The sequence below is a fragment of the Hemiscyllium ocellatum genome, chromosome 8 (genome assembly GCF_020745735.1).
Source record: "Hemiscyllium ocellatum isolate sHemOce1 chromosome 8, sHemOce1.pat.X.cur, whole genome shotgun sequence".
In the NCBI taxonomy this organism is placed as follows: domain Eukaryota; kingdom Metazoa; phylum Chordata; class Chondrichthyes; order Orectolobiformes; family Hemiscylliidae; genus Hemiscyllium; species Hemiscyllium ocellatum.
In genome coordinates, this window is record NC_083408.1 from 30,380,124 (window position 1) to 30,393,726 (window position 13,603).

At 38.7% G+C, this 13,603-nt stretch overlaps 1 protein-coding gene across 1 annotated transcript in view; it reads right to left on the reverse strand.

Moving 5' to 3' along the window:
* The window catches only part of rad51 (RAD51 recombinase), an 86,223-nt gene that overhangs the window by 57,679 nt on the left and 14,941 nt on the right, over positions 1–13,603 (reverse strand). The window contains exon 3 of the mRNA XM_060828312.1: positions 1,981–2,118. Coding sequence (XP_060684295.1) covers positions 1,981–2,118 — 138 coding nt within the window. The remainder of the gene's footprint in view (positions 1–1,980; positions 2,119–13,603) is intronic.

The following is a 13,603-nucleotide window of genomic DNA, read 5'->3' on the forward strand; positions in this document are numbered from 1 at the left end:
AAAACTTAATCAAATTCGTGAGACATGGCCTCCCGTGCACAAAGCTATGCTGACTATTCCTAATCAGTCCTTGCCTTTCCAAATACATGTAAATCCTGTCTATCAGGATTCCCTCCAACAACTTACCCACCACTGATGTCAGTCTCACAGTTACCTGGCTTTTGATTACCACCCTTCTAAAATAGTGACACCACATTAGCCAATCTCCAGTATTCTGACACCTCACCTGTGACTATCGATAATACAAATATCCCAGCAAGGAGCCTAGCAAACACTTCCCTAGCTTTCCACAAAGTTCTAGGATTTGATCAGGTCCTGGGGATTTCTCTATTTTCATGTGTTTCAAGACATTATGGAAGAGTTCCTCATCTTTATTGCTTTGACAATATTAAGTTCACTGATAATGGAGTGGAAAGCTCTTAAATATCAAGGCTGGAGATTAAATGGAATTGAGCAGTCAGGTTTACTATGCATTGTAAAGCACAACAGCTACCACTGGTCCAACAGAATGAACAAGTTGCTATTTGGGCAATAAGTGTTAAGAGTACACGTGAATGTGTAGTCATGATTGTGTAAATGCTGCCATCTCAGTTCAAATATTCCAAAAGAGTAAGACCATAAGAAATAGGAGTGGAAGTAAGGCCATTCAGCTCGAGTCCACTCTGCCATTCAATCATGGCTGATGGGCATTTCAATGCCACTTACCTGCTCTCTCTCTATATCCCTTAATTCCTTGCGCGAATAAGAATTTATCAATCTCTGCCTTGAAGACATTTCAAGTAAGTGCTGTATCAAAAGCTTCTAGAAACATGTGAATGCGTGTTGTTATGCTTCATCCAGAAAAACGACAATATACTTTTGAGGTCACTAAATGTTAATTGTACCCAATAACTAATAAACTGATTTAGTTTGAACAATTTACAATTCTGGCTGTAACATCTATTTGAGGAACTCAGTTTACAGAACAGAATGCAATTGAATTCAGGTTACCATATGTTTCAACAAAAGTGAATCAGTAGGAATGGCTGATTATGAGCTGATGACTGTGTTTCCCAGGGAAGTGCCATTTTCACAGAAAATAAATTATCTTCTATATCCCTCTTTCCATCCCACTCAAGGATAGGATGATATTAAACACTTGAACTTTGGGTTTTGTCCTTTATTCACCTTGATTTTGAAATTTGGAGAATTGTGAAAAATTCAATGATAATCTAGCAGAGTGAGAAATGAATGCTGTAACTCAAGGCACACAGACTCCAGCTTATCCACATAGGTCTAACACCAGTTCTTCTGAACATGCAAGCTATGTAAATTCAAATTAAACATAGTTGATGATAAGAAGGGCAGAAAGTGAATAGGAAGTTAAAATGCTGTGGTATTTCAATTCCTATTTTCCTTACTGTTGGTTTAACCAAAGCAGTAGATTGCAGAGGACATACCCAGTTGCAAAGAATTGTCTCTTAAGACAATGAAGATGGACTAACTCTTGGCCATATTCTGTTAATATATATCATTTTCAAGGTAAGACCAAACATCGATACATTATAATTAAAAACAATAACAACTCAACTTAAAAGGTGATTTGTACCATATTTACACTTTTATGGCTTATATTTTGTAGTAATTGTTTGCTACTAGTTTTCTACCTCCAAATGGAAGTTTTAATTGTTTTAATATAGGGAAGAGAGTGCCAAAGGAATGGGAAAGAACTAAAAACAAGAGAACTTGGGATGACAAACATTTATAATCAAGTACTCGTTCTAATCGTATGAATTTACTATTGATGTTAAAGCTATGCCCAAGATAAGTTGGCTTCAGTGTTAAATGCGTGAATTGTAAAGTTTATAGAAATAGTTAGCATATGAAATGCTGAATTTTCAATACTTTGTAGCTGTTTAAAGAGGATCCTTGGCAGAAAATCCTTCAGGTGTCACTGTTCAAAAAAAAACTGGAAGAGGAAATACGTAGTTCTATTCTTACCAGTATTTTCTCTGCTTTAGCTTCACTGATGCCCTTGATATTTAGCAGTTCCTTCTTTGGGGCATAGGCCACTGCCTCAACCGTGTGGAAACCAGCTTCTTCCAACTTTTTTACATCATTAGCACTGATTCCACATTGCTGAGAATAGAAGCAAAGTCAGTTAAAATTTATATAAGTAATCTCTTTTTAAAATCTGATCAATACATTAATGCTATAATATATGCATACAATTAATCAGCTACTTGCAGTTAAGGAATTAGAGGTAAAACGGAAATAAAAACATGCCAAAAATACAATTGAGTAGGATCTTTAATAGGTTTTAAAATTATGGAGGGAAAAGTTAAGGAGCTTTGAAGAGAAGTTATTGATCCAGGGAAGAGGTACTATAGACTTAATAGCATATTTGTAAGAGGTGTGTAGGGATAGAGAAAACAGAAGGTTCACATGCATTGATCTTTTCAAGGTGTGTGGACAGCTTGAGATAGCTTTTGGGTCCAATTTTGCTAATGGTAATCCAAGTTTGGGAGAAGATTTGTAGCTCGGGTGCTCGTTGTTGTGGTTCTGTTCGCCGAGCTGGGAATTTGTGTTGCAGACGTTTCGTCCCCTGTCTAGGTGACATCCTCAGTGCTTGGGAGACTCCTGTGAAGCGCTTCGGAGATGTTTCCTCTGGCATTTATAGTGATAGTGATAATTTATCATTAGCAATCATTAATTTAAAAGGTCCTAGAGAAGGTATAGAGTATATTAACCAGGCTATTCCAGAGACTTGGGATTTTACCTCCAAGGTTAACTAGGAGAAGCTGGGCTGTTGCCTTTGGACCAAATTAAGGGGAGATTATTAAGGAGTGCACAAGATTATGACAAGTTTATTCAAGTCAAAGAAGACTATGATTACTTAATGGAAACAAAAGGACAACAGCAATGATCTGAAATTTGTGATTCTATAGCCAGATGCGGCTCTTTAACATCTCATTTGTAGCTTCCAACAATTTTGAGTTTGACAAAAAGGCCTAAAAAATGTCAAGAAAAAGAGGTGCATTCTTAAAACATCATGTCTTCAAGTAATTATTTTAATGAAAAATATAGTTATGCTCTAAATAAACTGCTCGTGTGGTATAACTAAAACAATAACATATTCAATGCCTTTGGCTCAAGGAACATTTCATTGTTGTAACCACTCTTGTTTCTAATATATCCAAGACAATAAATTAGTTTGAACATGCTGACAGATTTATTTCGAAACAAATTAAGACAATCAACAGCCAAAAAAATTTCCTAACATGAGTTAAAGTTTGTTTTAATGAGAATCACTCAAAAATATATTTTAAAAAGTCAACAAGTTAGGTGTCTTAATATTGGCTTTTTAAACACACACCCTACTCATTATGAGGATGAAGAAAGTGAAAGCAATCAATGATCTCAAAAGGAAATTGAACCAGCATTTGAGCAAAACAATACTTGCAGAGCTAAAAGGATCAAGTGGAAGAATGGATCTGAGTGGATTGCCATACACAAAATGACATGAACTAAATGGGCTGAATTGCCTTTTTCATGAATAATGTGAACAAAATAAGATCTCAGAAAAAAATTGATTGAGAAAGCCATTTTACTTTAAATCTAGATAGTAGAATTATCCATTTCATTTGTTTTGTCTCATCTGCTTTGGTGTCTGCTGCCACCGGGTGGTAGTATTCTTGTCTCCCGGTACAGAAGGCTGTGATTTCAAACCCTTATTCAAAATCTTGAGCACAATCTAGTTTTACAAACTTCAGTTTCATATTGCAGGAGTGTTTGACTGGAAAACAGTCTATCCTCTTAGTTATTGGATTCCATTAATTTTTTCTAATAGCAAGTACCTTTCTCGGAGATGTTGCCAACAACTATTTCTCACAAACAGAACGCAAAAGACAATTATATAGTATCACATTGTTTATGGGACCTTGTTATGTTCAGTTTGGGTGCCATCTTTTTGCAATGCAACAAAGAAAAGAGAAGTATTAGTTGACTATGAAATGTTTTGATAATTGTACTATATCAATGCAAACATTTTACTGAGCAATATCTAAGCTCTCATTTTCAAATATGGAAGTGTAACACACTTCAATGTCCCGACAAGTCACTGAACCATCATACTGCTTAGGGAAACAATCAAACCAACCAACAGTTCCTTAATTAGTACAAATAAGAATTAGTAGAGAACCAAAGAGTCAAGAGAAAGCATGGACTTGAAGGAGCTAAGGCTCAAGTGGAGAGCCCAGAGAAAGTGCCACATTCAGGGAGAGATGCAAAAGAAAAAGCTAAATGAAGACAGCATAAAAGGAAATTACTGATTGACTGGTAGGCCGAGTTTTTTAAAAGATAAGGTTTTAATAAAAGTTACAGGACAACAGTGGGATTCTGGAATTTGTGACTCTGCAGCTAAATGCAGCTGTTTAATATCTCATTTGCAGTGTCATAACTTGGTGTGGATGACAAAGAGGTAAGGTAAAGCAACATAATTATATCCATTGCAGTGTATTTGTCATGTGAGACTGCGTACTGCTTCCATTTCTTGGATAATTGTAGATGCACAAAGAGTGATCCTATATTATGCATTTCACACTTGGATAGCAGCTGGGGGTTACAGGAAGAAAGAAACTGGTTAACCATGACAGATAAACGTACCAGATATTTGGTGACTCGTCCCAATGATTTTCCCTCTCTAACCACTGTTTAAGAACTATAGCAAGAGCAATCCTTCTTCTGAGAAGGACAACCATAGCCAAGTCCACAATGCCATGGGTGGCTTAACTGTACGGATTATCTTTTTAAAAATCTTGACAGAACAAAACAAGCACAGTGGTCTTACCCCTACTTTGTTACAGAAAGCAATTTTAGAAAAGCAATGATGCATTCATCAACAGAATTAAACTAGCATAGAACATTCAATAGAATATAAATCCTCCAGCCAGACGAAAATCATGGAACTGCATTCATCAAGCTGGATAGTGGATCTATTTACATCACCTTGGCACATCTTGGACTTCCTGAAGAACACTGAAGGGCATTTGTGGAATTTTTAGTTGAATTTGGGGAAGTCTGAACAATTTGAAAGATTGCACCATGTGCACATCATATTCAGGTATATCGTGAATCCTCTTCGACTGTTCTATTTCTACAGATTTGACTGAAAAGGATAACGGGAGGAGTAGAGGATTAAGCAACATTTTCTTCATGACAATGGTGCATGATGTTTTTGAGACTATATCTAACCAGTGAGGCCGAGATCCCAATGCTGTGAAATACACTAAATTAAGGAGATTCTGGACTCAGATTATGGCACAATTAAGAACAAAATTGGACTGAGATGTCCGTTCAAAGAAAGCACTTGCTATGTGAAGCTTGCCGATTACAATTTTGAATAAACATCATAGGTATGGTGCAAACTTAGAAATCAAGCATCAGAATTTGTTCTTAGGAGCTTTAGAAGGGACTACATATCTTGCCTTTTGAACTAAAAACTGAAAAAAATGGATGTTGGTCACTGTTAAATCACAAAGGTATGGAGATTTCTTTTCTCTACAACTTGAGGAACAAGTGGGATTGTGTGGCGTATAATTTTAGCTTCGTGGAGCAGCAAAATTGAAACTTTGAGAAAGAATTATGCCAGCAGTCTGAGTTACAAAACAACTGCCTGACAACCACCTTTCAATTGGTCCAGATGCAGTTTAGTACAGGTGAGAATGCAGTGCAGCCACAGATCCAGAGCCTGCAAACAAGAAGCATCTTCACCATTGCTCTCCAGGTGAAAAGGTAAATTTCCTCATGACTTAAGCCCTAGATTCACCGATCAGCAAACCGAACATAAATAATCATTCTCCAGACAACATTGTATCACCATTTTAAAAAAAAATCAAAAGAACAGTGAGATACACTGTGCGGTCTGGAATTACAAAATTTGTTTATTCCTGTTTGTATTATGGGTGGAAAACTGTTTTGCCTGCCTTCTACGTGAATGAATGGTCATGTGTTTAGTGTTTTAAAGGGATAGTTTAAGTCATTATGAAGTAAATTATTAAACCAGTCCTTTAATCTTGCAAATCTACTATCTATCATGAGCAGATTAATGTTTTCTCCCCCCCCCCCCCCCCCATGGAATAGATTTGAAAATAGTTTGTTTTAAATTTGGGCTTTTCGCAGTACCGCCACAGGCTTCTTCTAGAAAAAGAATTAAATGAAAAAAGGCTATTATTCTCATAGAACAGGTATTAAAGTTGATTTTGCCTAATAAGCGATTCATTAGCCTTTAGTAAAACACTAGAAAATCTAGGTTCTGGGCACGTTTCCCTTCTAGCTGTGAATAGAGGCATTAAACAAAATCACTAACTCTGACAGAAATGTGGATGTAATACATTTTGATAGTAAAACTACATTTAGTTTTAGAAAAGATTTGTAGCTCGGGTTGTGGACGAGGTCATAAATTTGTTGGACTTGCTAGTGTGCTTTTTTACAGCGGACATTCATTGTCTTGCATCCAGTTCAGAACTGGAAGTACCAAAAAACAGACACACATAAATACCAGGCAGGACAGACCACCAACACTTTATTGAAGATGCATTGACGATGTCACCTAGCAAGGCAACGAAACATCCGCAAAAAAACACACACCAGCTTAGTGAATGAATCTAAGACCTCAAAATTAAATTTATTAAGGTTTCACACGAAACTTTGTCACACAAAGTTAATGTTTTTAAGATTGAGAATAGTATATTAGCCTTTCCATACTTCTCTGTATTTCCTTGAAGTCCACTTGGCAAATCAAAGGCTTTACCAAGTCACCAAATTTCTCCCGATTCAGTATCTATATTCCTTACATCTGTCAAATACTTTTCTACATGAAAGGTGTCAGATAATTCACAATTGTTATTTGCTTTTGGTCAGTTCTGAGAGAAAAAGTCAGGAAGCAGATAAACACAGTATTAAGATACTATATATTTTAAAACCCTAAACTAACACAAATTAAAGAGACAGCTGTTAGAGTCAAGTAAAAGGTAGGTCTGTTAAAAATGGCAGGGATTTAACAACAGCTCACTCAAGATGGCAGGGGCAGTGTTTCAGCAAAGGGAGCTAGTAACAAAATCAGCTAAGAAAAGTTTTACGATTAAGTCCCCATTATCAAGAATTCACATGCAATCAATGGAAGTAGGTTTCTTCACATCTGGAACTGTTCATTTCATCCTGCTCTCACTTTTTGATTAAGTTTTGCGAAGAGTACATTCGTGTGGTTCTAGCCATAACTGACACGATCATGTCACCTGCACATTTCATGCCTGTGCATGTTAGATATCAGGAACATTACTGCACTAAGCTCACAAAGCTGAATGATCAAAGATAAAGGTAGGTCTCAGAACACATCTGGCCCAATTCTTTAGTTAGTATCTTCATTAAAATTTAGAAACTGAAAACTAGACTTGACTGAAGTAAAGACAGAGGTGTAGTGACATCAAGGGGAAAATGGGACAGAAATTGCAAGGTGTTGGGAGTTACAAGGCGAGAACAGGGAGGACAAGGTGGCAAAACCATACTTGCAAGCGTGGTTTCAATCCAAAACAAGCAATTCTATCATTCTTTCTAATTGGGATTGGATAAAGATGGAGGATGGGAGAAAGGGATTTGAGGAGACATTGGAGAGATGAGGCAACAAATACTTGGGTTGACTTTCACTACCAGTAATAACCCTAAAATAGTAAATGGAATAGGAGATACGAAAAACAGAAGTAAAGGAATTTATCATTTTAGCATCAGTAGAAATGCCACAACAGATGGGGGCCACATGAAACAAGGGCTAGACGGTTTGAGGATGAATTTCTCAAATTTTCAGTCTTTTCTAAACACAGCTCAAGATGCTTTTTTCAAAATTTGAAAAGGCAAATTGCAGGTTTAAATGAAATTGCTGGATGCCTTGCCACATTTTTACATGGATATGAAAAGTTGGTTTTACAGAACCATCATTATATTTGACCAAAACTTTAATGTAAATACTAACTGAAGGACTGGATCAGATCCATTTCAGGGCAGAGCCATGAGCAAATCAGACTCAAGCAATTAAAGAACTACAAGAAAAATATCATCAAATTTGAGTTCCTTTAAACAGCTCCTGTATGTCTCCAGTTGATGTTAAGTGTCATTAGCTGTGTGCAGTGGTTAGTCTGCTTGACACCTTTCATTTTCAGCCCTCAACTCTGCCCATAAGTATACTGCAAAAAAGTGCATAAGCCAATTAGCCTACTAGTACATAGGCTCTTCTTTCGCAAGTTCAATGTAGTGCCTCTTTATGGGAACATACACAAATCAAGTAGCTCACAAATCCAGGTTGAAATAGTATTGATTCAGAGGAGACCTGCACCGCCACCCCCCCCCCCCCCCCCCCCCCCCCCCCCCAGATGCATGACATACAGGCCTGGAGTATGGTTACATCCTGGTGCCAATTAACCAGACCTACAGCTATGGGTAAATAGCCTCACTGTCTTGTGGTGACTTGGGAGAGGAATAGCTAAGGAAGTAACCCCTGACAAAATATGGAGAATGGAGCGCCATAGGTGACAATTTGCCATCCATCAAGCAGCTTTTTGGTTATTCTAGAGATAGTAGCAAACAGTACTGATTTACTCCCTTAACTTGTAGACAGCATTAAGAGAGGAGACAGACAACAATTGAGGTCCAGCAATTCACCTTTAAAACAGTAGCATGACAGGAGGTAGATGATACCTTGAGGTTCAGATTAAAGATATGTTGGGTTTTGCAGTTGTATTGTGTGGAGAACACAAGACACAGGAAAGTCATAGGTTGATTGATTTGCAAATAACCGCTGTTAGGGATGTTTATGTACATTTTGAGGGCAGGGGCGGGGTGTCAGTTAGTTCATTTGGCTATATAGTTTTCAATGCACAGTGTGGTTTAATTCCTACACTAACTGAGGTCAACTGGACACTATTTCAAATGGAGTCACACATCTTCGAATAAGGCTGCCTGATTTGGACAGTGATCAAAGACAAGAAGGTGTAATTGCAAATGAATAACAAAGAACAAAAAAAAACAGCATGGCAACAGGCCCTTCTGCCCTCCAGGCCTGCGCCAATCCTCTATCTAAACCTGTCACCTATTTTCTAAGTATCTGTATCCCTTTGCTCTCAGCCCATTCAAGATACATTTTAAAATTATGCTATTGCACCCACCTCTACCACCTCCACGGGCAATGCATTCCAGGCACCCACACTGTCTGGAAAGTAAAGAACTTTCCACGCGTATCTTCCCTAATCTTTTTCCCTCTCACTTTGAACTCATGACCCTTAGTAATCGAGTCCCCCATTCTGGGGAGAAGCTTCTTGCTATCTACTTTGTCTATACCTCTCACGATTTTGTAGACCTTAATTAGGTCCCCCCTCAACCTCCATTTTTCTAATGAAAATAATCCTAACCTACTCAACTTCTCTTCATAGCTAGCACCCTCCATACCACATCCTTTTAGTAATGTGGGAACCAAAAGGAAGCAATAAGGGGACTCAGAAGACAGGACTCAAGAGCTTCAGCCTTTCTAAATGTCTAACAGATTTGAGGATTTTTTAAGCTTACTTGGCTGACAGGGAGGACTAAAGGATAGGTGGGCTAATCAACTATGGCACTATTGTACGAAATGCCATTCATGCGAAAAAGAGCAAAAAAAACCAAAGTGGTAGCAAGAAACATACTGAAAAACTAAATACACTACAGACTTGTGTCACTGATGTTTCTTTTTTTTAAAATAGAATTTTTGGCTTGGAGCTGTGAACTGAAGTGATCTTTGGACTGTGCGTAGTACCTTGTGTTTAATAAATGGAAAAACAAATCGCTTGTTTAAGAGGCCATGCTCGAAACGTAACTGCAGGTTGGTTCTTGACAAAGGACTCTATAGAATCCTTGACTCTGGGAAAAGCAATATGTTTAAACGGATAGATGTTTTGCCATTAACGAGCTCAGTACATAGGTCTTGGTGCCAGAGTCTGGGAGAGAACATGATGGTCATGACAGTTTGAATCATAAACATTAATTGGATTACTTTGTTGTTTAGTTTTGCTCCACTAGAGATACCGCATTGTTAATAAATTGTTAAATCTTTTGTTTATTCTATAAACCTGGTATCAGGAGCCAATTATTCACAAGGTCTAGGGCTGGTTATTGAAAAATGCTGAGGATCCACTGGGGTCAGTTTTGAGGGTCTTTGAAGGTTTTAACTTCACTCTTGTGAAATAGAGCGGGGAGGCTGATAGGATTCAGCTGTCGTCACCATGGAGATACAAGTATATACAACAAAGATCACAAGTCAACAAAAATAAAGGCTCTGTACCCGAATGTGAATAACATTCATAAAAAGTAAACATATCAAACGTACACTTGAATATATGAGATCTGATAGCCATTATGGAAATGTGGTTGCATATTGACATGAATTGTATTCTGAATATTAAAGCATATAAAACATGCAAGAAAAATGGGAAGTGGGTACTGGCAGAGGGGTGGTATCAGACATAGCATTGATGCAGTGCTTAGAGGTGATCCTGATTCAGAAGATCAGACATAAAATCTGTTTGGGTGCAAATGAATAATACTCAGGGTAAGTGATCACTAATAGGAATAATCTATAAATCACCTAACTCTAACCACATGTAGGACGGGATATTAAAAGAACAATTGTTGGCTGCTTGTGATTTGGAATAAAAATAATCATGGACAATTTTACTCTCAGCATCAATTGAAAATAATCAAGTTGGCAACAGCCTGGCTGAGATAAGACCATAAGACATAGGAGTGGAAGTAAGGCTATTCGGCCCATTGAGTCCACTCCGCCATTCAATCATGGCTGCTGGGCATTTCAACACCACTTACCAGCATTCTCCATTAGCCCTTAATTCCTTGTGACATGAAAAATTTATCAATCTCTGCCTTGAAGACATTTAGTGCCCCGGCCTCCACTGCACTCTGTGACAATGAATTCCACAGGCCCACCACTCTCTGGCTGAAGAAATGTCTCCGCATTTCTGTTCTGAAATTACCTCCTCTAATTCTAAGGCTGTGTCCACGGGTCGTGGTCTCCTCACCTAACAGAAACAATTTCTTAGCGACCACCCTTGTATTATCTTGTAAGTTTCTATTAGATCTCCCCTTAATCTTCTAAACGCCAATGAATACAATCCCAGGTTCCTCAGCCGCTCCTCGTTTGTTAGACCAACCATTCCAGGGATCATCCGTGTGAATCTCCGCTGGACATTCTCCAGTGCCGGTATGTCCTTCCTGAGGTGTGGGGACCAAAACTGGACACAGTACTCCAAATAGGGCCTAACCAGAGCTTTATAAAGTCTCAGTAGCACAACGTTGCTTTTATATTCCAACCCTCTTGAGATAAATGACAACAATGCATTCACTTTCTTAATCACGGACTCAACCTGCATGTTTACATTTAGAGAATCCTCGACTAGCACTCCCAGATCCCTTTGTACTTTGGCTTTACAAATTTTCTTACCATTTAGAAAGTAGTCCATGCTTTTATTCTTTTTTTCAAAGTGCAAGACCTCACAATTGCTCACATTGAATTCCATCAGCCATTTCCTGGACCACTCTCCCAAACTGTCTAGATCCTTCTGCAGCCTCCCCACTTCCTCAGTACTACCTGCCTGTCCACCTAACTTCGTATCATCGGCAAACTTCGCTAGAATGCCCCCAGTCCCTTCATCCAGATCATTAATATATAACGTGAACAGCTGCGGTCCCAACACTGAATGCTACGGGACACCGCTTGTCACCGGCTGCCATTCCAAAAAAGAATCTTTCATCCCAACTCTCCGCCTTCTATCAGACAGCCAATCCTCAATCCATACCAGTAGCTCACCTCAAACACCATGGGCCTTCACCTTGCTCAGCAGCCTCCCATGTGGCACCTTAGCAAAGGCCTTTTGGAAGTCTAGATAGACCATATCCACTGGGTTTCCCTGGTCTAACCTACTTGTCACCTCTTCAAAAGAACTCCAACATATTTGCCAGGCACGACCATCCTTTATTAAATCCATGTTGACTTGTTCTAATCCAACTCTGCTCTTCCAAGAATTTAGAAACCTCATCCTCAATGATGGATTCTAGAATGTTACCAACAACCGAGGTTAGGCTAATTGGCCTATAATTTTCCATCTTTTGTCTTGATCTTTTCTTGAACAAGGGGGTTACAACAGCGATCTTCCAATCACCCAGGACTTTCCCTGACTCCAGTGACTTTTCAAAGATCTCAACCAACACCTCAGCTATTTCCTCAGCCACCTCTCTCAGAACTCTAGGATGTATCCCATCGGGGCCAGGAGATCTATTAATTTTAAAGACCTTTTAGCTTTTCTCGCACTTTCTCTTTTGTAATGGCAACCATACTCAACTCAGCCCCCGACTCCCTTTAATTGTTGGGATATTACTCATGTCTTCGACTGTGAAGACTGACGCAAAGTACTTGTTATGTTCTCCTGCTATTTCCTTATCTCCCATCACTAGGCTTCCAGCATCAGTTTGAAGTGGCCCAATGTCTACTTTTGCCTGTCGTTTGTTTATGTATTGAAAGAAACTTTTACTATCACTTCTAATATTACTGGCTAGTCCACCTTCATATTTGATCCTATCCTTCCTTATTTCTCTCTGTTATCCTCGGTTTGTTTTTGTAGCCTTCCCAATCTTCTGATTTCCCACTGCTCTTGGCCACTTTATAGGATCTCTCTTTTTCTTTAATACATTTCCTGACTTCCTTTGTCAGCCATGACTGTCTAATCCCTCCCCGGATAATCTTTCTTTTTTGGGGATGAACCTCTGTACAGTGTCCTCAATTATACCCACAAACTCCAGCTATTTTTGCTCTACTGTCTTCCCTGCTAGGTTCTGCTTCCAGTCTATTTTCTCTCATGCCCTCATAATTACCTTTATTTAACTGTAACACCATTACATCCGATTTTGCCTTCTCTCTTTCAAACCGAAGACTGAACTCTATCATATTATGATCGCTGCTTCCTAAGGGTTCTCTTACTTTAAGATCTTTTATAAAGTCTGTTTCATTACATAGCACTAGGTCCAGAATAGCCTGCTCCCTTGTGGGCTCCATGACAAGCTGTTCCAAAAGCCATCCTGTAAGCATTCCATAAATTCCCTTTCTTTGGATCCACTGGCAACATTATTTACCCAGTCCATCTGCATATTGAAGTCTCCCATGATCACCGTGACCTTGCCTTTCTGATATGCCTTCTCTATTTCCCTGTACATGTTGCACCCCCGGTCCTGACCATCCTGACCATAACTCCCATTATGTTCATAGAATGTTTTGAGGTTAGTTCCAAATGGATCTATCAGACAGGCAAAACAGATTAGATGGAATATTGCACAATAAGACAAGATTAATTAAATCAGCCAGAGTAAAGGCAACCCCCAGGCAGCAGCGGTCACAATATGAATCAAGCTGTGTGGGTTTAGGGCTAGCATTTTCAATTTAAATAAGGGCACGAAAGTTAAGTTTGCCGTAGTCAACTGGTTACTCGGCTAAGAGATAAATCAATGGAGAAGGTGAGAGAGAGAGAGAGCGAGCGCG